The 27,499-nt window shown below is 38.7% G+C and overlaps 3 protein-coding genes across 4 annotated transcripts; 2 read left to right on the plus strand and 1 right to left on the minus strand.

Moving 5' to 3' along the window:
- Positions 1-909: 909 nt before the first annotated feature.
- On the minus strand, positions 910-11,040 carry tap1 (transporter 1, ATP-binding cassette, sub-family B (MDR/TAP)). Its single transcript, XM_034102113.2, has 13 exons — positions 10,745-11,040; positions 9,793-10,125; positions 8,661-8,889; positions 8,231-8,345; positions 7,989-8,119; positions 7,561-7,766; positions 7,249-7,446; positions 6,450-6,578; positions 6,148-6,333; positions 3,716-3,889; positions 3,064-3,223; positions 2,324-2,460; positions 910-2,234 (listed from the first exon to the last, which is right to left on the minus strand). Exons 2-13 carry the CDS (start codon positions 10,111-10,113, stop codon positions 2,004-2,006), a joined length of 2,217 nt encoding a protein of 738 aa, XP_033958004.1. The 5' UTR covers positions 10,114-10,125; positions 10,745-11,040; the 3' UTR covers positions 910-2,003.
- Positions 11,041-12,595: 1,555 nt separating this feature from the next.
- On the plus strand, positions 12,596-16,690 carry LOC117461266 (uncharacterized). The gene is made up of 5 exons (XM_034103080.2): positions 12,596-12,761; positions 13,123-13,230; positions 13,313-13,453; positions 13,975-14,607; positions 15,042-16,690. Exons 1-5 carry the CDS (start codon positions 12,716-12,718, stop codon positions 15,962-15,964), a joined length of 1,851 nt encoding a protein of 616 aa, XP_033958971.1. The 5' UTR covers positions 12,596-12,715; the 3' UTR covers positions 15,965-16,690.
- A 139-nt stretch (positions 16,691-16,829) lies between these two features.
- Positions 16,830-27,160, plus strand: notchl (notch receptor, like). Of its 2 annotated transcripts, none has more exons than XM_034103078.2 (11): positions 16,830-17,112; positions 18,227-18,371; positions 18,968-19,300; positions 19,868-20,088; positions 20,662-20,986; positions 22,410-22,585; positions 23,378-23,478; positions 23,692-23,815; positions 24,884-24,981; positions 25,377-25,708; positions 26,259-27,160. In XM_034103078.2, the coding sequence occupies exons 1-11, from the start codon at positions 17,067-17,069 to the stop codon at positions 26,767-26,769; spliced, it is 2,412 nt and encodes an 803-aa protein (XP_033958969.1). In that variant the 5' UTR covers positions 16,830-17,066; the 3' UTR covers positions 26,770-27,160. The 2 variants fall into 2 exon arrangements, with proteins under 2 accessions (XP_033958969.1, XP_033958970.1); XM_034103079.2 differs by having other exon boundaries at positions 16,832-17,112; positions 23,417-23,478.
- Positions 27,161-27,499: the final 339 nt, after the last annotated feature.

The following is a 27,499-nucleotide window of genomic DNA, read 5'->3' on the forward strand; positions in this document are numbered from 1 at the left end:
TTTTGAAATGGCCAATTTTGTCCCCACCACTTTTTAAAAGTATAACGTACATGTTCTGAAAAATAGCGTGCACAAAGGAATGTAATAAACAAGAACACTGGTTTAGTGTCAATATGTGCAATTTGGGCAAGTTAGTATACTTTTAATTTAAATTATTTAAAAAATACGTTCCTCCCACTTTGCAGCAGCAGGGCGAAGACACTGCACTTTAATAAATGTAAGTGAAAATAAATGTAGAAATACTTGTATTTTTTCTTTGTACTTTTCTTTTTCTTTTCTTGTGTTTATTTAAATGCACTGCATTTATTCCCACATTTATTTATTTATTCCTGTATTTCTTTTCTTTTTTTTGTGTATATTTATTCCTGTATTTATTTCCACATTTATGTATTTATTATTCCTGTATTAATTTATTTTTCTTGTGCTTAGTTATTCCTGTATTTATTTCCACATTTATATATTTATTATTCCTGTATTTATTGATTTTTCTTGTGTTTATTTATTCCTAGTTTTTGTTCACGTATTTATTTATGTTTTACTTATGCTGGTAAATTATTCTTTCCTCCATACCTGTGTGCTCTTTGTGTGCATAAAGGTACAAATTAAATCCAAATCACATCACAAGACCTATAGTTGGACGTTCATTATTTTCAGAACACATTGGTGGTCCAGAGGTCTATGCATTGGTTTTTCATGCAGGTGCTTGAGGTTCAACACCCAGCAGAGGGACATCTTTAGTCCACTGCTATGCTGATGTTAAATCTGGAGAAATGCCCCCACCACTTTTTCTAACAAAAATGCATGGAACACAATAGCAGCGTTGAATCTTTTTAGTTTTCACATTATGGCTTCAAAGTGTTCAGAATTACAACTTTACTTAAACAAATGAACATAATTTTGTCTGCAGGGAATGGTGGAATTATTATGTTTTATTTTTTAACAATTTACCATATATACACATATTTGCATTAAGACCAACAGGATCAGATGAACATATAAAAAAACAGAAACATAAATAAAGTTGAAGTGCTAGCGATATTTCGGAAATGATATTCTTCTATTATGCATTTGATTAAACCTTTGTTGCATGTTTGCCATGACCCATGACTAGTTCCATAAATCATTTTCTTAAAAGAAAAGTTTCTTTAATGTACACATATTTAAGTTGTGTCAAGCCATAAAGCTTCAGAATACATTTAAATTTAAATACATTATCAGTAGTTTGAGTATCATTACAAATATAGAATTCCTTAAAAAACTACATTTCAGCCCTTTTAGCCATGTATTATAATTTTAGAAACAAAAAAGCTCAAACTGAAATTGTACATTTGCTGATAGAAATGCAGGGAAAAGTTATCAAACAAGCCTATTTGATAAAACAATAAAACAATCACAAATATACACAATATATACAATCACATCAATACACACAATCTTAAATCTCTAAAATGATTCTAGGGATTTAAGATTATAGTCTAATCTAATCTTATTATTCACTTCTGCTTTTTGTTTGCAGAATATCAACATAAAACATGTGTATGAAGCAAACAAGTGTGTGATTGTCATAAACTATCTTCAAGATGATTTCTTGTAATATTATATTTAGTTATAATGTTATGTTCGTTGTGAAGCACTTTGGCAAACCCTCTGTTTTTAAAATGTGCTTATGATTCATATTCACACCCATTGGCATATTGCAACTCCACCTGCTTCAAAGGGGCATGAAGAAGGGAAACATTCCTAATAGGCAAATACTCACAACACTTGTATGTATGGATAATAATAATAATAATAATAATAATAATAATAATAATAATAATAATAATAATAATAATAGCGCTTTTCTAAAAACTCAAAGACTCTTTGATGTACACGTTTTGGTCACACAACTCAGTCGTTATTTAAAGCTGGAGTTTTGACTCTTCATGTCTTGATTTTTAACTAGCAACTTTCCGGTAACACGTCTGCTTTTCTGATTTGAGGGCAACCCCTGCACACACATATCACTGAGCATCATTATTCACCTCTTCTTGACGGTGAAAGCACATATTCTGCTTTATCAACAGTTCAGCATAAAGGCCGCCTTTCCTCAACAGCTCATCGTGAGTGCCTTCCTCCTTCAGCGTACCATTGTCGAGGACAAATATATGATTGGCCTTCTCTACAACACTCATTCTGTTGGATATCAACAGCACGGTGCAGTTGTTGGTTGGGTTCAACAAAGCTTGCTTCACCTGTTGAGTACAATAATGACTTAGTGTTACATGAAGAAATCTGGTTAATATGAGCGAAATGTATGAAACTCAGAGCAAGCATTTCTTACCTGATATTCATTCTCTGGGTCCAAGTCACTGGTGGCGTTGTCCAGGATCAGGATTTTGGGACGTCTGATTAAAGCTCTGGCAATGGCGATGCGTTGCTTCTGTCCTCCTGACACCTGGCCTCCCTTCTCCCCGGCATCTGTGCGACACAAAGGCATGCTGTTATTGTGTTTGTGTACATCTTTGGGGAGTAGTGTATTTTTTATTGCATGAGGAAAAACCACAAGATGTACTGTTGGTTAAATGAGCACTTTCTAATTTTCAGATCCATACTTGTTTCTTATAGAACATGTTTACATGCTAAGGTGATTTAAACTTACTCTAACTGTATTTCTGAAAATACATTTATTATCCTTTACTTTTGAAACACGTTTTCCATTTCTTTCCAGTAGTATATAACAATAACAGAAAATAAATGGATGCATTACCTGATTTAAATTTGAGCTGTCAGTAATAATATTAAAGTGTTATGTTAATGAAATTGAAGAGCTTTTATTACTATCTAAGCTTGTTTTTGGAGGAAACATAATTATATGGTTTTCAATACCTGCAGATACTCTGGTACCAAGACACTCTGTTACTTAAACAAACGTTTTCTACTACTAAGAATCTGTAGATGATTCTAACATTGTGCAAACATTACAAAAAAATGATATTCTTTTAATTCCAGGAAGTAAAGAGAACCGATTGGAAGAATTACACATAAGGATTGAATGGTAATAGATTGTGTTGTGGCTCGGACCTGTGTCGTATCCCTTTGACAGCTCCATGATGAAGTCGTGTGCACTGGCCAACTTGGCAGCTCTGTACATATCCTCATCAGAGGCATCCTCGCGGCCGTACTTGATGTTCTCCCGCACAGAGCGAGCAAACAGCACACAATCTTGGCTCACCACAGCAATCTATAAACAAACAGGATGCACAGGAAACGTCAGTTGATTTACAATGAGCGTAACATCTGACAAAAAAATAAGCAGAAATTGCTACTAAGTGTTCTTGTAATATTCCTGTGACATACATATAAACCTACAGGTTTCAGCTTCCAGGCTGTATCTTGTTATTTCTTTTTTCATCTTAATGCCCAAAAAAAGAATGCAGTAATTACGCTTCTTGATATTTCTGCCATAAAGAAAGTGCTCAAAAGACTTGATAACTGAATGCAGTCTTTACTGTTTGAATATGCTGTTCTTCTTGGTGAAAAATAGATATCTCAATTATACAAATACGCATTCAACATAGGAATGCATTCGAAGAAACATTGATCCCCGGTTAAAACACATCATGGGTCCTGTACGTTTCTGATAATTGCGCTCAATGAAAGTCAAATTAGACACTTTCAGCTTAAAATATTCTAATAAAAATTGGTCCTGTAGAAATGTCCTGTGACAACCCACCTTGTCATGTAGGTACTGGTCTTTGTAGTTTGTCAGAGGTTTCCCATCCAGTAGGATCTCCCCTGCTTGGGGCTGGTAGAATCTCTCCAACAGCTTGACACAGGTGGACTTCCCCGATCTGTTGAGCCCAACGATGGCAGTGACTTGGCCTGGCTTTATATCCAGAGACACTTCCTGGTAGATGAGAGGAATACGATGAATTGATAAATACTTGTATTCAGTATGGATGCTTCGATCGCCAATTTTGGGGCCGATCGCCGGAATCAGTATCGGCCGATACCGATCACCGATCCGATCGAGTGAGCGGGGCCTACGGGGATCTTCCATTTAAAGTGATGTTTACAACTCAGTTAATGGGGCTCATTCACTGGCGCTTCCACAAACAACAACCAACATCATTATTACATTCAAATGAAGTACATTATTCAAGTTTACATTAAGTTTGGATAATAACACGGGAGAAATGAGTGGAAGCGCTCTCTTTTCCTCTCTCCCCCTCGCTCTCTGTATCTCAGTATCTCATGCAGCTCGCTGATCCAGTAATGAGTGACCCGACAGTGAAGAATACATATATTTATTATAACTAGTTTAGCTTGTTCCAGAGGTAGATAAAATAGCTAAGTGTGTTGGGTCTAACTCTTCAATCAATCAATCAATCAATGTTTATTTATATAGCCCAATATCACAAATGTTACATTTGTCTCAGTGGTCTTCACAGTGTGTACAGAATATCAGTATGACAATACGACACCCTCTGTCCTTAGACCCTCACATCGTACAAGGAAAAACTTCCAAAGAAAACCCAGTTTAAAGGGAAAAATGGGAGAAACCTCAGGGAGAGCAACAGAGGAGGGATCCCTCTCCCAGGACGGACAGACGTGCAATAGATGCCGTGTGTAAATTGAAAAGATAATACATTTGCAACATAGGTAGTCCAAATGTTAGTGTGTGTTTTGCTCCGCTCACCGGTCCGTCACAGCGGGCGGGGCTGCAGGATTTCTGCTTCACACACACGTTGCATACCGATATTTTATTGTCATTTTCGGACACCTTAAAGGCTTAAAATACTGCCAGACTGGTGAAGCCATTTTGGCGAGCTTGTTTTGCCGCGCACAGAAAAAAGTGTCATGTATTTTACGTCATCATTTTACGTCATGCGATCGGCATTTTTAGAGAACACCAATCGATCGGCCGATATCGATCAGCGGCCGATCGATCGGAGCATCCCTAGTATTCAGTATGTACAGTGGCGGCGCCAGAGTATTTTTGTTGGGTAATCTGTGGTAGGGCTAACCCATACAGTGGTGGGGCTCAAGTCAGTATTTGCGATGTAATTACATACACGCTATATCGCCCCCCTTGACAGTGAAACGCCACCCGTGAGGTTTAGATTATTTCCCTGTCTCAATCCAAATTGAATTGTATGAAATAAAAAGGCACAATTGTAGTAAATCAAAAGGGCGACCTGGAGCCAATCCTACAATTTCCCCACAGGTGAAAGAGTTGACATTCTGAAAACCCAACCCCTGCAGTGGGGTCTGGGGGGATTCTCCCCCAGTAGATTTTTTGAAATACTAACATAAAATACACATTCCGGTACTCTCTTGAGAAGAAAAATAAATAAATCTATTACTACATGACATATTTAAAAAAAAATGAATGCCATTTTTGTTACTTTGTTCTGAAAGCTGAACCTGCTTTACTCCGTGCGAGTTGGCGGATGTTACGACCCTGGTCGTTATGTGTATTGTGTGTAGAGATTTTTCCCTACCTTCAACAGGCTGATTGGTCCACCTGAAGAAGAGGGGAGCATTTAAGCTGCAGCCATGCAGTCACTCTGCCGCTCTCTCCGACTCAGCTTCTCCTGCTCCCAACTGTTGCGTATTTGTATCTGTCCTTTTGTACTTCTGTCTTGGTATATTTTGTAAACCTTGGAAGGATAGACATAACTTTAACCTGTCCTTGTTGGACACGCCTTAAGTCTACGTGAAAGTGTGAAACCCTTTTTCTTTTGGTTGGTTCTCGTTTTCTCCTGTTCTTACGTCAGTGTAGGTAAGAGTCCTGTATGTTTATTTTCTTATTTGTTAGGCAAGATTTTTGTGTTCAGAGATTTGTTTGTTTTTGTGGGTTGTTGCACTTAAAAAGAAAACTTTGGTAATTAAATGTACCAAAAGGCATTGACTGTCTCATTGTCTATGTTCTTGGGAGTGGGAAAAGAGGAGAGAGGGCACATTTTATGCTGCGCCTAGGTTCCCCTAGATCTGGGCGTAACAGCGGACTTTATTTTGCTTACTTTAACATCATTTTTCATGGTGGGGCTAAGCCATTTCTTGGTATGGCTGTAGCCTACCCCAGCCATACCCTCGCGCCGCCACTGAGTATGTAGTTGTATTAAATGTAAGATGAAATACATGCACAACAGTTAAACATACCTTGAGCACATTGTCTGTACTCCGGGGATAGGAAAATGTAACATCTTTGAACTGAATGTGTCCCTGAAGATCTGTGGGGGACAAAGTGCCGTTTGCTGGTAATTGAGGGTTGCGATCTAAATATTCAAAGATTTTCTCAGAGGCACCAATCGCCTTCCTCACTGCCGGGTAATAATCCATGACAGCCTGAAAGAGAGGTGGTAGAATGAGGCACATTTTAATTTAACTGAAATACATTTATTTTGAAAAATAATTCTGTCAATTCAATTTTCATTCAGGTTTTATGTTGGCTTGTAGCTTACCTTTACAGCAGAGGCAAACTGAAGCTCATAGAGGACGAATGACACCAAGTTTCCACTGCTGACCTGCCCCCTGGTCACAAGAGTCCCTCCATAGTACATAATGCACACCTTCAGGGCCAAGGTCGTCATCTGGGAAACAATTAAAAAAACGGGTTACACATTTAATCATGCAGATGTGTCTCTCTCTGTACTTGGCGTAAAGAAGTAGAATTATTTGCCGAATGATTTAAAGGGCGGTAACCGGTAAGAACATGTATATGTTTAAGAAAATGTATAAAGAAAGCGTAATTAGACAGTATGAAGTTGACTTTTGATTGTGTCCTGTTTTTATGTTTCAGTATTTGTAAGCAACTGTGACTGAAAGAATATTGCTTTTATTTTACTTTTTTATGGTTTATTTATTTTTTAAGAAGGGGCAGGTAAAATAAGATGTTCTTCTCACTGCCCCTTTCCAACATGCGCTTTAAAAAAAAAAAACAGTATAAGTGTACATGTTTTGTTTTAAAATAACTGCCATGTGTGGAATAAACAAATACATAAATAAAATAAAGCTGCTGCATTTAATTGTATTTAATATACATCAATGAAAACAAAGGTCAAAATCACTGGCCATTGCATGGTGAAATGTCTAAACTAATGGAGGTTGAAAGTATATTTCTCTGTTTTTTCCCAAGGTTCTTAGTGTCTTGATAGTAATTTTAGCATACGAGCATATTTTAACCCCACCAATGACTTATACTCATAGATACATTTATGCTTAGAAATCGCTGCACACAACCCATATCAGTATTCAACTCACACTGTTAGCCCAGGTAGAGGCTGCATAGGCCAGTGCTTCCTTTTTGTTGAGGGAGTAAGTGTCCTCCAGCCGCTCTCTGTACCTCTCTGTCTCTCCATCTTCATTGGCAAAGCTCCTCACAGTCTTCATGTTGGAGAAAGTCTCCGTGGCCACCTGGTTGGCCTTAGCTAGAGACTCCTGAACCAGTACAGCAATAGTCTGTAACATGGATAAATCAAAATGACATGTTACATATTTATACATTAAAACAGCGGACTAATTGTTGCAGTTCTACTAATAAAAATACGAGACATATGAAGAAGTCATCTTTACCTGATAGAAGTGTCCAGTGAGCTTGGGTATGACCCAGATGATAGGCAGTCCCATACAGGTAAGCAGAGACATTTTCCATGACTGGCTCACCATGAAGAACATGAGGAAGGCAAAACGCGCCGTGTACCACATCACAAGACTTAGTTTCTCACTCAGTGCCTCACTCATGTCATTGGTATCCGTGGTAACCCGTGACACTAGTTCACCTAAGAAAAGAGTTATGCATGTACCCAGTGAGCACACATGTTGTCAAGTATATATATTAGGAAATGCATTACTATATAGAAATGGGCTTGGCTTCGATAAAAAGTGTATAGCATAAGTGAAATAAATGGATTTATTAATGATGACTGATTGTGTACAGAGCTTTTTCCTTAAAGATTACTTTCTGTTGAGTTAGTCATATATACAGGACACGCATGATTTACCTGTTGAAGTTGCCTCAAAGAAAGCAATCTCCTGTTTCAGCACAGCTTGGAAGACGGACCCCTGCACTGAGGTGTGTATGCAGCTCATGGTGATGTTGTACATGAGGTCACATACAAACTCAAGCACAGCACTGAAACATAGGACACATTACAATGTTAAGTAACCAACATATACAGTAAGTACTTAACACCTCTACTTTTTAAAATCATTTTCAGAATAATTAGGTAAAAGGTTGCATTACCTGGCAAAAGTCATAAGTGTCATGACTGTGATGGCCTCTGTGAATGCATCCGGTGTTTCTTCATTTATGATCCAGTCCGCCACACGACCAGTGTATTTAGGGATGGCCATCTCACCTGAGGTCAGAAATTCAAATAAGTATAATTTAAGAGACAAAACTGTCAATCTGAAATATGTTATGTATAGCCATTCCAAGCTTCACAATTTTAACTGAAAAACAGGAATGCCCTAATAGCTGTACTTATAAAATGCCTCTAAAAATACTTGATGCTAAACTAATTGCTTGTCGACGACTTCATCACTAAATAGTGAACGAAGCTTCAAAAAAACCAAGAAAACTAAGAGATATCATTCTGAACGTTGCAGTTGTGTGAGAACAGTTCATATAAATGATCAACGACAAGCAAATAATTTAAATGAAAGTGTCCTACCCAAAGAAGAGAGGATTACAAGAGTCAGCACAGAGACAAAGCGCCAGAGATAAGGCCGCATGTATCCCATCAGCCTCTTCAGAGGGTCACAGGTGTCTTCCTTAGGCTTCTCAGATGGCGCCTTCTTCATCAGAGAGGAGATGTATTGACCACATGAGAGCAAAAGCGATGACACATATCGACTCCAGTAAAGCCATGCCACTGCCGTCACAACATAACCCTGTAACACCTGCAAAACAAAACACAGGTTCAATACTCAAACCAGAAAAATATTATTGGAAATACATATTTTAATGCCTCAAATGATTCTGACAGGAGTTGGGGTAAAGCAAAAACAACATTTCTAAAATGGAGGATGTATTCTCTTCCGACTTGTTTGGTTTTGGTTTCAGTCTTGTATCTGTTGACATTGTTGTTACAGAAAGAAGGCTGGTAACAGTAGATTATTTAGGAAAAATAAATAAGCAACTAACCCTCACTTTTACAACATTTATTCATCCATAGCTATACATATTATTATATAAAATCATCACAGTTATATCTAAAATCCTAATCTGCAAAGTACCCAGTTAATATATCAGATACATGTATTAGAGCAAACAGTAAAGTATTTCCCTCTGAGAGGCTGTTAAGTAGATGTATACATTTAAATGAAATGTTAATATTCAGGTACAGTACAGTTACCTCACAGTTATGCTTAGTCACATTGCAACAATAGCATCTACCCACTCATAATCTCTGCCAAGTGGCCTTGAGTAAAGAAGTTTAACCACCGTTCATATCATACATTTTAAGACAACCATGTTTTTTACTAGTTTAAATTGGGGTACAAAAGCCTTAGCTGCTTATCTGGAAGTCTGGCGAGTTTTCTATCAGCACGTTACAACACACACACGCACGCACGCACACACGCACGCACGCACGCACGCACGCACGCACACACACACACACACACACACACACACACACACACACACGCACACAGTGGATAGGGAGCAACAATGCATCATGGGCCCTGCACTACGATTGTCACCCCCGCAGCAACATAAGGTGTTAAGAAAAGTACCTGCTAGTATATTGATGTTATCCCTCCTGCAACAAACACATCAATATATAAAACACAGCCACCCACCCTTTCCCAGGAGTGCCACCCCCACACTTCATCCAAGGTAGACTGATCTAGAGCCCAGATAAGAGTGATGAACACAGGGAAGTGGAAGCAGAGGACCGCTAAGCTCTGAATCCCCTCGAAGCTCCTCATCCACTGCAGGCTTCCAGGGGAGATAAGGGTGAAGAGGGCGAGGAGGCAAGCCCTGGCCAACCCTCCTCCCCACAGGGTGATGAACGGATGGAAGACTATGGCGGATGAGATATGGGCCAAGCGGATGGCGTGCACCACACACACATCCAGGCACACGAACAGTAGGGGGGAGAAGTAGCTCATTTTTTGCATAATGCCCAGATTCTGCAAATAAAAGTGACAGGGTCATTAGCTGTACAGTATATTCAAGTCAGACACACACAGACAGGAAACACAAAATACATATATATAAACCATAGACTGTATATATAAAGATATAAACACACAGCACCAAAAGGTCATTTTTAGACACGATGTACTTGACTGTGCAGTGTGAAGAGGTGCTGTAATGCATGGTATTAATAATTGTATAATGTGTTTTATATACACATAGGTAGCTGGATTGAAAGTGATACAGCATGTTTGTTTTCATAATGACTAATCAAGCATGTCATTGATGACATGTTAGCCTGTTTACCACTTGATAACTATACAAACTAAGACAAAAACGTTATATTGCATGAACTTCGTGGTGAGAATCTACTTTCAGTTTGCAGTAGTGTTCTGCATGAAGTTACTTTCATTTTCTTTCACGCTGCGGATTTCTTTGAAACGGTTCCACAGTAACCCCAAGTCAAACCCACCCACAGAAACCCCAACGAATAAGCAAAACACTCTTAAATACAATATTGCTATGCAGTATTATTAAGTCGAACTCTAACGTATGCTTATGGCAAAGCTTGATAGCCCAGTTTAGCTGCTAGTAGCATTACAGTCAACTTACATTTCCTTTCGACCAACCTTCTGATGTGAAGGTTTGAAATTAGCCTGAGGACGGAATCTGACAGCGATATTTCTCTTACAAACTCAAATTGTTTTTAGTTCATCCCAACAGCCTGCTAGCTCAAACGTCGACCGAGTCTATCTGTCTGTAACTGAAACCGAAAGTAAACTATTAATATCGTTTTACAGCGGAAAGTCCCATATCTGACACAGTCACAGACGAAGACTAACGATTTATAACATGCTCTTTGACTTTGGTTATATGAAGTTTGGTATTCATCCCAAACCATTGTTTCAAAAACTATAGTAAATGCCTGGCAACAATGTGTGTTGCACGTTGTACAGTGTAGTGATATATGCTTGGTTTGAACCCTGATAGCACCTTGTGCTATCACAAACAGTCCAGCAGCGACACCATGTGGCGAGAAGATGTAACTGCTATAGCTTTCAAACCTTAGAACTGGAAATATGTGCATTATTACACCACATTTCAACAGTGTAAATTCAATAGCCTTCTAAAATGAATTTCATTCACGGTTTTAGGAATTCGAGTAGAATTTTGAATGTACTTTCTTTGGTTTAATGTTGCCTTGCTGCAAAAAAATTATTTCAATGGAATAATAAAGAGTTAACATAGGCCTATATGCTATAAAAGTTGTGTTAATACATATCCCATTTATTTAACTTAGATTTATTTATTGAAATACAGTTATTCATTACAGTTGTATTGTGTGTGTTCATGTTAACATACACTAAATGTCTATCTTACCATATGTATTTGGTTTTAAATTAAAATAGGCTACACCCATTTAATGTAAGCATAGCTAGTTGTATTTCTATTGGATGCTGTTAGCCTTACTTGTTTACCCGGACTTTTATTTTGTTTAGTAAGGTTTTATAAAGATGTATCTATTTGTATGCCTACCTATATTATATGAAACATTTTCAAGATTTTTGGGACACATTTTAGTCAACAAGACAGTTTAAAATCAGTCATAATTTAAAGTTATTTATTTTACAAATGTGCAATTATTTAAACTACCAAAAAATAATTGACTGGCTATAAACCTGAGACGTTTGCTGTCCCTGCAGCTGTTTGTCTGAGGACAGTCGCCTGCTTTATCCGGTTGGTTATTCTTGTCATGTTTTGCAACCCATTAAGACAACTGAGGGGAATGAAACCCCAGCAGAAACTTTGAACTTCCTGATAGCTTCCTTCCTTCCCCGTGCTTTCATGTTAGAAAGATAGGATGAGTAAAGCTATATATATAATATCCCTTTTTTAGGGAGCCTGTTTTAAACCCTCCATAAATCACTTATTTTCCTTTGGTGTATTTTGAAAACACAATTACATTTCTTTACAGTTTCTTTCTTAGAGGAAAACAATTTTACTTACATAGATTATTTCAATTGTAGTTCTCATATATGAGCTGTTAGTAGTTCCAATTTTTTTAAATAATTAAAAATAATTATTCTTATATTTTTTTCTTATATAAAAAATCCAGATACTCCTTACTTTTCATATTTCTTATTTAATTGGGAAACTTTTGCAGATTTTTGCACAAAAAAACCTTTAAAAATAACAATATTCATTTCTTTTTTTTAGGTAAAATTCCAAATGGACTACAACTGAATACTTCTTCCAACACTGCCCACAAAAAGAAAAATGTCATAAAATTAAAAACTATTATTACTGTGATTAATAATATTATTATAATTATTATACAATTGCTGTTGCTGTTTTTGTTGTGATTTTTATTTAGCTGAATGAGTGAATTAAAACCTCTGTATTTACACTGAAAGCCAGTGCGCATGCTCGGACATGGCAGCTGCCAGTGGGAAGCTCCACAGAGCCCACAGTAAAATATATGTATCGAAATAAAACGTGAGTTAGCTGAGCTGACAGATGTCGTGTTTCACTGTCCGAACCATGAAGGAGTAAAACCTCGGCAGTGGGAGAAATCTGATCTGGATGGAACCGACGCGTCTACGGGACGTTTTCAAATGTATAACACTATGTAAGCAAAGCCAAAAATATGTGTAATTTTAATGGTGTTGCTACAACTTGCTAGGATTTAGCTGCGCATAAAGTTAGCTAAACATGTACTATGACCAGTATTACATGCGTTTCGACTTACCTTCCGATGAATCAGGCCTGCAACGCCTACTTCTACGTAAGCTACCCAAACATCTGGATTTAGACACATCACATGGCTTTGTTGTCAACAGTAAAACTTGCACAAGCAGTGTTTTCCAATTGCTTTTGAGTCTGAATGGACAAGCAGGCTAATGCTAATTACAGAATGTGGATTGTAGGATTAGGACATTGTTTTTTGCTAAATCTTTAACACTCCCAACAACCTGTTTCTTGTGTTTTAGCTATTGCAGCAATGGAGGATATTGGTTTCCATCCCAAAGCCACCAGTGATCCCCTTGTTCCCAGACCCACAGTCACTGAGGCTTTTGGGCTGCACCACATCCCAGCAGGTCTGTACGGGCTCAGAATATGAAGCAAAGCAGTGATTTGCATGTTTAATGTAGATGTTTATGTGTGTTCTGTTTCCTCCAGACAGTCTGCACATCACTGATGCAAGCAGGAAATCTGACACGTATAAAGATGGTTCATCCAGTAAAAGGTCCCACTCAGTAATGATAGCAGAGCCACAGATCATCCCCCAGTTTCCTCTACAGAGGGTAGGCGCTGACACCAGTAAGTAACAGTGTGTTGAAGTTGTGTTTGCAGTGGATGTCTCGAGTCTGCAGATGTATAAGAAGGATAATTTAATCTTGTTTTAGGATACATTAAACTGTACCCTGTAACCATGTGTAGTTGGAAGCACAATGTGTATGCTAGTTTTTATTTTCTATTGCTGTCTTGTATTTTTTTTTTTCTACACACATTTTCTACATCCACTTACACTCACAACCCACCTAAACTCATCCTAACTGATAACCTGTTTATATATGTATTATTTATACTGTTAACTGTGGAAAACAAAGTGTTTTTTGGGATGTGAACAGAGAGAAAGGGATCATCATTAGTCTGTAGATCCACATACAACAACAACAAAAATTGAAGTCTTGAATCCCAGTTTTTAGCCAGAATTATGAATAACATTTGTTGTTGCACAATATTTTGAGGGATAAACCACATATGATATTTCCAACCAATGTTGTGTTTTTTTTTATTTCTTCTTTTAATAAATATTATTTTTTGTATTTTATTTTCAGCGCTCCCGTCTGCTGCCAAAAATGGAAACACTTGTATGGATAAGTCAAAGGTCGGCAGGGAAAAACTCAACGCCAAATTCGCAGATCCATCCAAGTGGAGGCAAAACAAGCAGAAACAGCTGAGGATGGAGGGTAAATCATATGTGAGCAAACGCAAAAAAGACGGCGAGGAAGTAATAAAACAGCCAAGATCAATCGGACCGCGTTGCACCTCGAATGCATGCAAAAAGACAACAAATCGTCTTTGTAATGAAATCAATGAGGAGGCCAGGAAGAAAATGTTTGATGATTTCTGGGAGCACATGAACTGGGCTCAGAGAAAACTGTATGTAGCAGAACAAGTGGACCGCGACCCTGTGGAGAGATCTCGGGCAGTGGGATTGCAGTCGCGAAGATCAGTTTCTCTGCGTTATCACTTGATGTTGGCTGGAAAAAGGCAACAAGTGTGTAAAAACATGTTCCTGTCCACTCTGGGGATAGGAGAGTGGTCTGTGCTCAACTGGACACAGAAAGGAAAACAAACAAACAATGAATCACATGAAGACAAATTACAAAAGAGTCAGACTGTCCCTCATTGCCCACATGACAACCCAGTTACTTCTGCAGTCAATAACTCTGCAGAAGGTTCCCAGGGTGAGTCTTTTTCTCCTTTTTTAGCTACTTACTGAAGATAGTTGTAGGTCTGAAACAAGTATTTAATTACTGAATACTCAACTGGCACAACATTGAGCAATCATATCAAGCAAAAATGCTTAACATTTGCTGGTTCTAGTTCCTCAAATGTTAGACTTTTCTCTGATATAAAGCATTGTAACTCGATTGGGTGTATAGCTGTTGATTGGACAAAACAACCATGAAATGTCCCACTTTTAGATTTTCTATGATCCAAATTATTAATCATCAGTCAGAAAAATAATCAAGAGATACATTGAGAATTAAAACACACTGCACAGCATAGTGCACTAATGTAACAATTTAAGTTTGTGCCATAAATAGTTGTTGTTCAGCACTGTAGTTTATCACAGTATAACCTCTTATATGTTAACACCATTTCTCTGTTTTTGCAGAACAAGTGATTGCCACTGACAGAAACAGGCAGCCAGAACCAGAGGGGTCAGACGGAAATAAATCCAGAGTTGCCAAGCCGCTGACGTGGAAGCAGAATCGACAGAAGCAACTCAGGATGGAGGGCAAACCGTACATCAGCAAACGAAAGAAAGACGGCACCACCATAACTAAAGCTCAGAGGACAATGGGATCGGGATGCTCATCCAGTGCCTGCAAAAGGGCATCCAACCGCTTCTGTGCTGACTTCAGTGAAGAAGGGAGGAACCAGTTGTTCACTAGTTTCTGGCAGTGTATGACGTGGGCTCAGAGAAAGGTCTACGTGTCCGGATTAGTCGACTGCGACCCGGTTGAAAGAACACGAGCACCGTGGACTCAGTCGAGAAGGTCTGTCTCGATGCGGTATCATTTGATAGCTGACGGCAACAGAAAACAAGTTTGCAAAAAGATGTTCCTCTCCACTTTGGGGATTGGAGAGTGGTCAGTGCTTAACTGGTCACAACATATATCCCAGCAGGACAATTCGGAGCAAATCACTAAGAAACAAACACAAGGGAAATCCCGTAAAGCGTCTGAGCATATAGTCCTGAATGAGTTCCTCCAGAGTTTACCAAAGGTTCCCTCGTACTGTTGTGGGACGTCCGTCTCCAAACTGTATCTGGAGCCAGTCTTCTCCAACATGTCCGAGGTGTACAGGCACTACTACAACCACTGCTCAGAGAGGAAGACCACAGCGCTCTCTCGCCAGGTGTTCTGTGCTGTATTTAAAAAGATGGATTTGAGGTTGTGTGAATCCAAAAGGGATCAGGGATGTTCTTTCGGTGCGACTGGGAATTTGTTTAATGAGCTCTGGGAGGAATACTGCTTGGAGAGAGGAGGGCCACAATCAGAGAAAGCGGGTAATCCAGTAGAGAAGGGTTCATGACCAAAAGGTATTATGTTGTAGTGACTTTAACATACACATATACACATTTTGGAAAGAACAATTCCAAGACTTTGCCTAAATGACTTCTCACATTTTATCAAATCATTACGAGGACTATAATCAACCCAGTCTCCATGCAGCTTAGCCGTCGTTTCACTGGAATTATCTAAGCACTACATTTATTTATTTTTTTGTAATTGAGAATGCGTTGTTGTTCCCTAAAATGTGAGTTATTTTGTGAGATATATATTCTTCACCATTATAATTAGTTCAAGACTAGAACAAATGTGTGTCATAATGTGTGTTGGAAAAATACTAAAACATATATATCTGTTAATCTACTGTTTAGGATTTTAATACGTGTGATGTGTAAGGTCAACGTAATTTGCCTTAAAGTATTCGCAATGCTGCAAACTTTACAAATTAATTGTTTTATTTATTTTATTCTGTGCTTAAGACAGACATTAACAGACATTTAAGTTTTCTTTTTTCTTTTATGTATTTAATAATAACAACAGAACAGTTTACATTGTTGTTTTAGGGGCAGAGCACTAAAAGTCTGTTTATTTTCCCGACTCAAGAGCTAGACTAAACCCACTCTTTCGTAAAGGTCAAATTCAAACCACTCCGTCGCCTCTCACCCTGTAGCTTTTACTCATTGAAATAACGGCTCCTCTAACAGCTCACATACCCCGTAGAGTGTTTTTTTTTTTCAAGTTTAAACAGTAAGAGCTACAAATCTCATGCATACACATACACGTACGGTCATCAACCTCCTATTCTTCTCCACACAGTGGCAGGAAGTTGTCCAGATATCCGCAGGGCCTCTGAAAAAAAGGCGAGTGAACAAAGTGGGCTGGGTGGTAGTGTTGGAAGGTGTCGGTGGTGGCGGCGGTGATGGGAATGAGCAGCTTTACTCAGAGTTAACTGTTGGTTGTGAACAGCAGGACTGCAGCTACACCACAGAGCTACAGATTAACAACCAAAAAAGCACTGCGGGTCAGAGGGAGAAGATCAGAGGCAGGCTAACAAACAGCTGGACTGGACTACTGGCTCTCTTGAGCAAAGGAGGAAAGGCCCGCAGCTGGTGAACAACCTGAAGATGTTGGTCCTGAGGACGTTTGTTCTGCTGGGACTGAGCTGTGAAGGTGAGTTAGCCACCCTATTCTCAACAGATTGTTATCTTTCCTTTATAAATACTCCAAAGTGTCACCTTTTCAATCAAAGTTGTGTGATACCTTATCTTCTGGATGAAGTGTATAGGTAGACATCTGATGACCAATGACTGATTTAGCAAAAATGACGTTGACTCTGAGAACTGCATTTAATTTATTTTAAGGAGAATTTTTCAACTTAAATTAATGTCTTACAATAAAATATGAAGCCCTTTATTTGTTTAATACTGATGTAAACTTAAGTAATCATCTAGTTTTATCATTATTATTAGTTATTTGTTTTTATTATTAATGTATAAAATGAATGAACCTTTCAAATTATTCTTATAGGTTGTTCTAAAGGACTAATTAAAAAATTATTTTATAATAACTTGTTTTTCCATTCCTCCCATACCGGGAAAGCTCTCTTTGATTATCAAGTGGAACAGAAGTGTTACACATTTAACATGTCTAATTTCTGCACTATTGTTTGTACTTTTTTTTTTATTGTTTGTATGATTTTCTGCTCCCGCACACACCTGCCAGCCCATTGTCCAACTCCATCACATTCCTCATTTCCACAGTAACGACCTTTAACCTTTATCAAGTCCCAGCCCACTCCATTTCCTGTTGCTATTCGCTTCTCCTTGAAACTTCCTGTTTATGTCGGGCCCACTTCCTGTTTCCTTTAACGGTCCGTATCAGGACCCACCTCTCATGGCTTGACCTGCATTGTTATGAATAGTGGCTAATGCTCTGAGACAATGAGCTTCTTATTGTGTGGGTCAGCTGGTCCTGCGATAAAACATTTAGCGATAACAGTTTGTGTCGTTAAATGAAACTGCAAGACCTCATGATATAATCTAAAAACATAATTGCCAAGTGTGCACATCTGTGATATTTGGAGTAATGTTGTTTGCCTTTGACATATCTACAAATACTCTCTTGCATTTTAAATAGACATACATGTTTCATTCATTTACAAGACACTGAACAAACCATATAGTACATCTTGTTTATTTTTTAACCACAATTGAAAGATAAGAATGATCACAATTATTGTACAATATTGTTGACTATTGCTGCTAATCAGTGTTTGTCTCCACAGCTGCTTCTGGTGATCCATGGGGTCAGTGTCCTGTCAACAGAAAGTGTAAAGACAAGTTTGGAGACGGATCATGTGACAGAGAGTGTATGGAGCCCGAGTGTCTCAGAGACGGCTTCGACTGCCTGAAGGACCGGGGACACTGCAAGTAAAACATTTTTGTTGTCATTTTTACTGTCAAAAAACCATCAAAACCAGCTTTTTGCAGGAATGTTGTTAATTACAATATGTCTGCTTATTGTGCCAGCTGTGGCTGTCCTTTAAAATGATTATTTGTTGGATTATGTGATGTCTTTTTCATCTATTTTTTCATCATTTGCATCATTATATGACAGGTTTTTTCACATAAATAATGTTTAAGGAGGTTTTTTATTCGACTCAACTCGATATTCCTTTTAATAGTTATAATTATTATCAATAGTAATATTAATTCCATATAGTTTATTGTCCTAATCAGTTCACTTGTGAAAAGAAAAAATGAAATGGTAAATCGTCTTTTTATACAATTATTCAAAAATACTATATAAGTGTAAAAATGGCAAATTAAAAACTAACATTATTATAAGAAAGATGTTAAATCATTACTCCCTGTTCTGGATTTTTTATCTTGAGAATTAAATGTCATTCTTGACCTTAGAAATTGTTTAACAGCCAAATACCACATTTTATAATCAATCTTTTGTCAAATCTCTTACTGTGTCTTTTTTTCTTAATTTCATTATTCCTCCCCATTATTGTTCACAGTCCGGGCCATATCCAGTACTGCCGCGATCACTACGCCAACTCCCACTGCGAGCAGGGCTGTGACAGCGCCCCCTGTGGATGGGATGGCAGCGACTGCTTCAAACATCAGAGCTCTTTGTGGGCCAAGGGCACCCTGGTCCTTCACGCCAACTTCCCACAACAACGTGGGGTCTTCTCCAACAGCTCTCTGCTCTGGGCGCTCAGTGTCCTCCTCCAGTCGCCATTAACACTGAGAGGGTCCGCCCCCCTCGCCGCTAACAGGAAGTTGTTTGACTTCGACCCTAATCAGCTCTCCAACCTGCTGGCTCAGGCTCCTGCGGCTGACGCTGATGGGTAGGTACTAAATGAACTGTCAAAAATAATGAGTTTAGTCCTGTCTTTATTAAACAAGTTAGCCCCCTTGGCCAAGACAGCGTAAAACAATACAAATTCAGGTGAAAAAAAAGAGAAAGAATACTTAAACAAGTTGACAATTTCATTAATAAAAGAAACAATAAACCTAAAGACAAAATAAAAGTGGCCCAAGCACAGAACCTTGGGGAACTCCGTTAAGTACAGTAAGCCAATCTTATATCTATACTGTGTGTATCTATTTTGCAATAAATTATGAGCATTCTGTTTTATTCTTTTCTATAATCAATTTTGGAAAGAGAGTGTATCGATTTCTTTAAAATAATTATTTCAATGTTAGTACAACTACCAGATTAAAAATGTAAAAAAAATGTATTCAAGACAACACAAAAAACAAAGACTCAAGCTGTTGCGAAGTCATCAGTGCACAAAACATCAGATAATAAAGCTTTAAAATTGTAATGGTTATATAATTTATCAACAAAATTACGCCGGCCCTCAACAATTATGAACCTGCTGTTTCCTTTTTTCTCTCACTCTTTCCTATAGCTCCCTCCTCTTCCTCCAAGTGGACAACAGGCCGTGCTCCCGGCTGCCCTCTACCTGTTTCCCCTATGCCACAGAGGCAGCCAGTTTCCTGCGTGCCGTACTGCTGCTAAAGCCGAGCTTGTTCCCCACCCTACCAGAGCTGAAAACCGTCATCAGTATTAGAGGTGTCCGTGAGGAAATAGGAAGCAGAGAGAAGGAAGTGGTTAAAGAGGAAGTCAAAGGTAGGCTCACCGGTCCTGTCCTCCCTGTCCTCCCCCACACACACACACACACACAAACCCATCAAGCTTTGAATGTCATCCAAACAAAACACTAACAACTCTCCGTTTCCAGTGCGCAATTGTGATATGTGTTTTTTTTGGGGGAAATGTTGGATCACTGTCAGAATATGACTTCCTATCAGATGATATTTAGTACTTTAGTTAATTGGATCACAAACTGATATTTAAGTATGTAAGTATTTAAGACTGTTAAACATCTGAACCTTTGAAAGAACATCCATAACATTAATCTGTTTGCAACTTATATATATATATCAATATTCCAATTACTTGTATATCGACTATTCTGCACTATTTCTATTATATTATATTTTATTTTATTTACTTGCACTATTTTATCTGTTTTTATTGTTGCACTGCTTGAGGAGTCTGTGACCTAAGATGTTCATTGTCATAACTACACTGAAGCTATGTACAAATGACAATAAAAGCCTTGAATCTTGAAAAACTATTGAGTATCTTGATATATTTTTACATATTTTGCTGCTTTGTTTTCAATCCTTCCTCTCAAAGAGCCAACTCCTGCATGGCTGTGGGCTGTGATAGCTGTAGCAATTGGCCTGCTGCTGGTGCTGGCCCTGGCTGTGTTCCTGGTGGTGAGGAGGGTGAGGCGGCGGCGGGCGGAGAGGGAAGGCGGTGACAGGGTGAGACACCGGTCCACACTCACAGACAATGACGAAAAACCCAAGGCCTTGACCCCGCATGGAGTCCAGCAAGAGCAGAGGTCGAGATCCAGCAGAGAGAAAGAGAAGCTCAGCTTGAGGAAGAAGAAGAAAGCGAAGGAAGCTGAGAAAAAAAGAAGGAGGGAGCCACTGGGGGAGGATGCCATTCGAATGCGGTGAGTTGTTTTGAAAAACATGAGAGGAAGTTTTGTCTGCTGGAGCGATGAGATCATGTAGACGAATACAGTGAAGTCTGAAACAAGTAGGAGGTCATCCTGTGTTGAAAATATTGAATACCACTTTTTCCTGCTAATCAGTTGGATTTGACCTTTATCCTGTATTATTATTATTTAAAGGTCCCATGACATGGCCATTACTACTGATCATAATTCCATTGTTGAGGTCTACTAGAATAGATTTACATTGTTCAATGTTCCAAAATCACATTAGTTTCTCATACAGCATCTCTGTATAGTATGTGTATTCACTCTCTGTCCTACACGCCTTGTTGGAGCTCCTGCTCCCCCTCCCTGTGAGTCCACTGTGCTCTGATTGGTCAGCTCGCCCACTCTGTTCTGATGAGTCCACCACCGTTACAGCGGAACATCAGTGATTATGTGTTACAATGGCATTTGTTAGCAACCAGAAGATGACACCATTAATGACAAACAGATGAGAATCCTGCGTGGGGTTTTGGTGCCGTGTTGGCGGGACGTTGCGGGGCTCGCTGCTCCGCCCTTTGAAGCTCGAGGAGCGGACAGTGTGAGCTGGATTACTGGTGTCGTTTCTTGGTTGCTGTTTACATTCATAAAAAGCTACATAACACACAAGGGGACGGGTAATAACCGGAAAAGCATGGCATGGGATCTTTAACACTTCAAATGTTATTCACAGCTATTGGACAGTAATTACATAGGGAGAAATCAAACTACTCATTCTCTTTTCCATCCCAATTTTCTGAAACAATTAGTCGATTAATTGATTATTAGTTTAAATTAAAAAACAGTTTTAATATTCAGGCAATCATTTAAGACTAAGCCGAACATTTTCTATTTTACATTCAGTATGCTTATATATATATAATTGTAGAGACATTTGCATCATTTGGTTTATGACTGCAGGTCCCACAAAACAAGCAATTTGAGGATTGAATGTCACCATATGGGCATTCTTTTTTATTAATTCATCAAACATTGTATTTATTTAGTATTAGTCGAGCCAAAAGCCTGGTTGCAAGTTATAACCCCTTCTCTCTCTCTCCATTTCTTTCCTGTTTTTTTATACTGTTATTCTATCAAATAAGCGATGGCTATGATTGCAAAAAAAGTATTTACAAAGAAAATACATTTTTGGGCCCCATTCTCTCAGGGTCATGAATCAATAACTAACTGTAATTCCTGTCATATTGCAGAGTCCATTTCCTCAAAACCGATCAATCAACACATGCATTATTTAGGCGAGACTGTATTGTATTTGGGTTTGTTTTCAGAGCTTATGGGCGACTCATAAATCAGAATAATAAGAAAAGAAAAGAAAACACAGTATTACTGTTGGCAGTTTTTTTATGTAATATATCAAAATTGTGCTTTTGCTTTCCAGACCTCTCAAAAGAGACCAGGATATAGGAAGTGACACAGATTTTACCCAGAGTTCAATGGAAGACATCAACACGAGATCTTCCAGGCGACAGGAGGACGCCTCTATCTGCGACCACAGGACCCAGGAGCAGAAACACTACCGGGGGGGAACATCGCAGCCCCGCAGACCTGTACAACGTAAGGTTTAACATCCATTTGTTTTAACATTAAGGCAGTCGCTCATTCCTACATTTATTAATCTGGTAATGTGACATGCACTTGTATTATTGGCAAGTATTACTATCCCAAACCACAATATACTAACATCAGTCTGGAATCTGTCAAATGTTTTGGAATTTCTACTTTCAAATACCTTTTCATGCATTATTCTTTATTTGTTTTTTTCTTGCTTTTAAGTTACTTGTTGGTTTCTGTTGTATGAAAAGTGCTGTGTGAATAACACTTCTTAATTTATTGTTATTTGTTATCGGAAAAAGAGCTGGAGCAAATAGTAATAACAATGAATTGAGTAGAATATAAATATTGAAATAATCATTATTTGCAGCCCTCTTACCAAATAATAATAATAACTTTAATTTATATAGCGCCTTTCATCAACCCAAGGTCGCTTAACAAAGAACATATAAGGACAAGACATAAAACAGGTGGCAGAAATGGAAGCGTTACATTGCACGGGGGGGGGAAGAGTGAGTTAATGTTGGAAGGCTTTGTTGAACAGATGAGTTTTCAGGGTTGATTTGAAGATGTTCAGAGAAGGGGCGTTACGTTAAAAATGATTAAACCTCACCATTTTGTCACCACATGCAACGCTGTAATTCAGTGTCAAACTCTGAATTACTTTGTTCAACAAATTATAATAAATAAATCCACAGGAGTTAACTAAGGAGTCAATGTAGACATTATATTTGCAACCACATGGTTTGTAAGTAAAACAGAACTCATACTGACATTTGTTTCAATATCTTGAAGGTGGAGATCCACCCTTACTCACCATTTGTTCTCCTTCAGCTCCACCTAGAGGATGGGAGAGAGATGCCATCCCTCCTCCTCTGCTCAGTCCTCCTCAGCAGGTCAGTTTCTTGTTATTTACATTGTATTCTATTCATTTTTATCAATGTTATGAGGAGTTAATGTTATTTAGCTTCAAATATTGGTGATGTACTTGTTTGTTCTCCTTTCCATGTCTTTATGTTAGTCCACACTGATAAATGTATGCATATGTGAAATGTGTATTATGTGTAGATCCATGATATATAATAACCATGGTTCTGTTGTTTTGGCAGTCTGCAGAGTGGTGTGGTCCGGACGGCTCAGTGGTTCTGATCAGAGCGGTGCGTAGTGGGCTGGACAGAGTCGTTTTGGAGCTGCTGAGAGCAGGAGTGCCAGTCAACAACACCGATCATACCGGTAAGACATCTGTGTCACAGATACTAATACTAGTTTACATGAACTGAAGACTACACCTCTGTCAAACAGTATTTGCATGTAGTTTGTTGTACCTGATTTAACCTTATTGAAGTAGGAGCAATATGAAGCAGACTTTGAACATTATTCTGTTTAAGTTACAGTTCTGTTTAAGTTACAGTAAACATCATTCATATCAAAAGGAAAGCAGGATTAAACAGCAATGAAGAATTATGTGCAAATACAATTCTTTTTGTCATATCACTATAAGATCCAACCATGTTATGTCATCACAGTCAGTAGCAGAGATTGAATAGTTAAAAAGAAAGGTCTGATTTTATAAATATGATTTAACTAAAAAACAAAACAACATTCTAAAAACAAAACACAAAATGTAAGTAATTACAGTAGATCTTCCTTGACTTTTATTTAATAATTTCATGGGGTCAATTAAACTATGATCAAAAAGCACTCAGCATTACTACTACTATTACTACCAATCGTAATTGCAATATATAGACGCCGCTAGCTTGGCTAATAAACTGACCTGTCCACCTGCCATATAATGGATCCAGTGCATGAATGGGTTTATACATGTAGAGCTCCTGAGCAGGCCATTATTCTCTGCCACCTGTACACTGAGGGGCTGAGAAACTGATGTAACTGACCCCGTCTCTCTCACATCCTCTCTTTGTGTCCCTCCTCTCCCGTCCTGTGCTCATCTCTCCACGGCTTCCATCTCTTACTTCTCCAGATCCCCTTATACCCTCTGACTCTGAACAAAGTTAACGTGCTCGAGTGCTCAAACTCGGGTTGATGGACGTATTAACTTTGTTGCTGATCTTGCTTTTGCAATCTCTTTGTTGCTCTGTCTTCCGCTGTCTCGCTTTTTCTGTCTTTCTTCCCCGTCCCTGTCCTCTACTTTCACTTGAGCTAAGATAATTCCTTTCTACACCCCTGCCTCTCTTCACCATCTCGGGCTCGACTCTGTTGTGTAATGGTTGTTCATTGGCTGACTTACTCCCTCCCTTCTTCCCCCTGACTCCCCTCTGCTCACACTGTCTCTCTCAGGGAGATCAGCCCTGCACTGGGCATGCTCAGTCAACCACCTCTCCCTCACAAGGACCCTCATCCGCTACGGGTCCGCGGTGGACCTGCAAGACAACAAGGTGAGTTCTGAGTTTCTTTAACAGACATTATAAAGGAGGACTTATCCATTAGTTGCACACACATCTGTTATAGTCCACATATCCACATGTATATATTATTGCAATCTACTGAATTGTACTCTACTGTACAGTTTACATTATGTTTTATATCATTTATTTGTATTTCACATGTATATCATTTACTAATTCCTGCATTTTACTTGGCTTTTTGCTACTATTTTCTTTCTTTATTTCTTTTTATGTAAGAAGTATACATTTTTGAAGGAGCCTGGGTTTAACATTAAAGCCTCTGAATCTTACATCTTTAGAAGCCTACATGCGGACTGTGTTTGTTTGACTTATTTCCTCCAGACATGATAGAATTATGTTTTTTTCAATTATTATATCTCATGTAGGGCGAGACAGCGCTCTTCCTCTCTGCCATCCATGGTTGCTATGATACGGCCAGACTCCTCCTCCTACACGGAGCCAACCTGGAGCTTCACGATCGGAGAGGGCGTCGCCCGGTCGACGTGGCCAGAGAGGGCATTCATCACCAGATCCTGGAGCTCCTATTGGCTCACCAGATTCAGAGAGGGCCTGTTCCCGTGGACTCGGCCAATGAGATGCTGTGGGAGGAGCGCACTCTGATTTACTCGCCGTGGGTCGGGTCACAGGGCATTCCTGGAAGAAGTGCCTCCTTCTCCGGGATCATAGGGCATCGAGATATGACCCCACCGCCACAAAAGTAAGGTTTCAATCATAACATGCTCAAGATGATGTGCCACCAAATAAATCATTGAGAATTTTACGATTAGAGCTAAGTGAACTAGTCCATAAACAGAAAAATAATTTGCAGCAATTCGATTATCAATGAACCCAAAATAAACTATTTTTTGTAAATTATTTTCAAATGTTAGTCAATTACTGTAGCTAAACATCACATAATACTTTGTATTCGCTGTTGGCATGAAATAAGTATTTTACACTTGTGTATGAAATAAGGGGTGTGGGTATCGAGTACTATAACAAAAATAATTGACAAATCAGATATCACTTGATAATTACTTACTAAGATAAATAATTATTATACAGAATTTACAGAGTTTTTTTTGTAAATATTGTCCTGATACAGTCAATGTTCTGAAAATGCTTCAATGGTGGTGAATTCAAGACAACTTGGAGTACAAGTTTAAAATGTTACCCTTTCATAACGAGGACAGAAAATCTATATTTGACCAAACGTCTCTGTTACTGTTGGGCGTCGTAACATTGTGATGATTTTCTTGTCTTGCCAGTGATTGGTCGATGAGCCGGGTGCAGTACCCATCCCTTCAGAACTGGCGACCACAGCTCAACCAATCGGCAACAGCGCTGGTCCCTCCAAGAATTATGGGCCGCTCTCCTCGGCCAATCAGCACCTTACAAGAGGTGACCTCAGAAGACGAGGATCGTGATAGGAGCCAGGAAGTCCCCAGAGCTGCAACACCTCACTTCCTGTCGCCCCAGCCTGCGCCTCGGCAACGTTCCTTTTCCTGCACCCAGCATGCATTGCAGCGTCGCTCCAGTGGCCACCAGCCAGAGCCCAATTACATTATCGTGACAGACAGAACAGCCAATGAGCCTGTAGAAAGAGTTGTTGTTTCACCTCCCACAGATGTTGCAAACCAATCAGATCGCCCGCCAGTTGTAAACGGTGATATTCCCAGAAGAGCAGAGCAACCAGCGGCAAATTCAACAAATCCAGAGCATAAATCCAGAGGTGAGAGGTTAAACAACGCTTCTGACTCCACACAAACAGCCTTGTAGAAAACCCAGCTACACATTTCTTCCCATTAGAATAGCATTGAAGAACACCTGACGATAATGACAATGCAGCATTATGACAAAGAGGCACTGAGTTTTAGTCCGCAATCTGCAGGGAGTACAACCTTGATTTACTACTGTACTTTTGGGATTTTGTTATCCATGATGCATCTGTTGGGTGTCGTCTGACTGACTTGCTTGTTAGATTTCTTATTTTTTACATTTCTGTCAAACTAATACACAGCAGCACTTCTTTCTTAAATCACCACCCTAGTTTTCACTCAGCCTTGTCTAAATTATTATTATTATATGTTTTACTAGGGAGGAGGATTTTGTTTTTTGTAAATATTATGTTACATGAGATGTCAAATAAAAAACTGTTCTGAGAACACCAGTCAAACGTGATGAATATCACTGAAACCGCATCGAAAGCAACATCGTGTGAATCTTGTTGACAAATGTTGTAATATATACATATTGTCTTTACATCAAAAAGGTTGTATTTTGATTATTGCAAAGAGTCAAAAATAAATAATCAAAAGAAACATACTTGGTTGCACAAGAGACCTGATGCGTGAAATAAAGACGTTCCATACGCATTTATATGGAACTTCTTTTTACTCATACACTTATTATCTAACCCTACCTAACCCTTACTCAGCATAAGTGTTTTCTCAGTTTGACTGCCATAATAAATGTATTTTTTGTCTTAATTTATACTTTCATACAAAAT

Source organism: Pseudochaenichthys georgianus, chromosome 16 (assembly GCF_902827115.2).
Source record: "Pseudochaenichthys georgianus chromosome 16, fPseGeo1.2, whole genome shotgun sequence".
In the NCBI taxonomy this organism is placed as follows: domain Eukaryota; kingdom Metazoa; phylum Chordata; class Actinopteri; order Perciformes; family Channichthyidae; genus Pseudochaenichthys; species Pseudochaenichthys georgianus.

Coding starts and splice junctions, on each gene's coding strand:
- tap1 (XM_034102113.2), bottom strand. CDS start 10,113: ATGCAAAAAATGAGCTACTTCTCCCCCCTACTGTTCGTGTGCCTGGAT. Junction 6,579..7,248: donor CCTCTACCTGGGCTAACAGT/GTGAGTTGAATA, acceptor ATTGTTTCCCAG/ATGACGACCTTGGCCCTGAA. Junction 2,235..2,323: donor ACCCAGAGAATGAATATCAG/GTAAGAAATGCT, acceptor TGTACTCAACAG/GTGAAGCAAGCTTTGTTGAA.
- LOC117461266 (XM_034103080.2), top strand. CDS start 12,716: ATGGAACCGACGCGTCTACGGGACGTTTTCAAATGTATAACACTAT. Junction 13,454..13,974: donor GAGGGTAGGCGCTGACACCA/GTAAGTAACAGT, acceptor TTTTATTTTCAG/CGCTCCCGTCTGCTGCCAAA. Junction 14,608..15,041: donor CTCTGCAGAAGGTTCCCAGG/GTGAGTCTTTTT, acceptor CTGTTTTTGCAG/AACAAGTGATTGCCACTGAC.
- notchl (XM_034103078.2), top strand. CDS start 17,067: ATGTTGGTCCTGAGGACGTTTGTTCTGCTGGGACTGAGCTGTGAAG. Junction 18,372..18,967: donor AAGGACCGGGGACACTGCAA/GTAAAACATTTT, acceptor TATTGTTCACAG/TCCGGGCCATATCCAGTACT. Junction 19,301..19,867: donor CCTGCGGCTGACGCTGATGG/GTAGGTACTAAA, acceptor TCTTTCCTATAG/CTCCCTCCTCTTCCTCCAAG.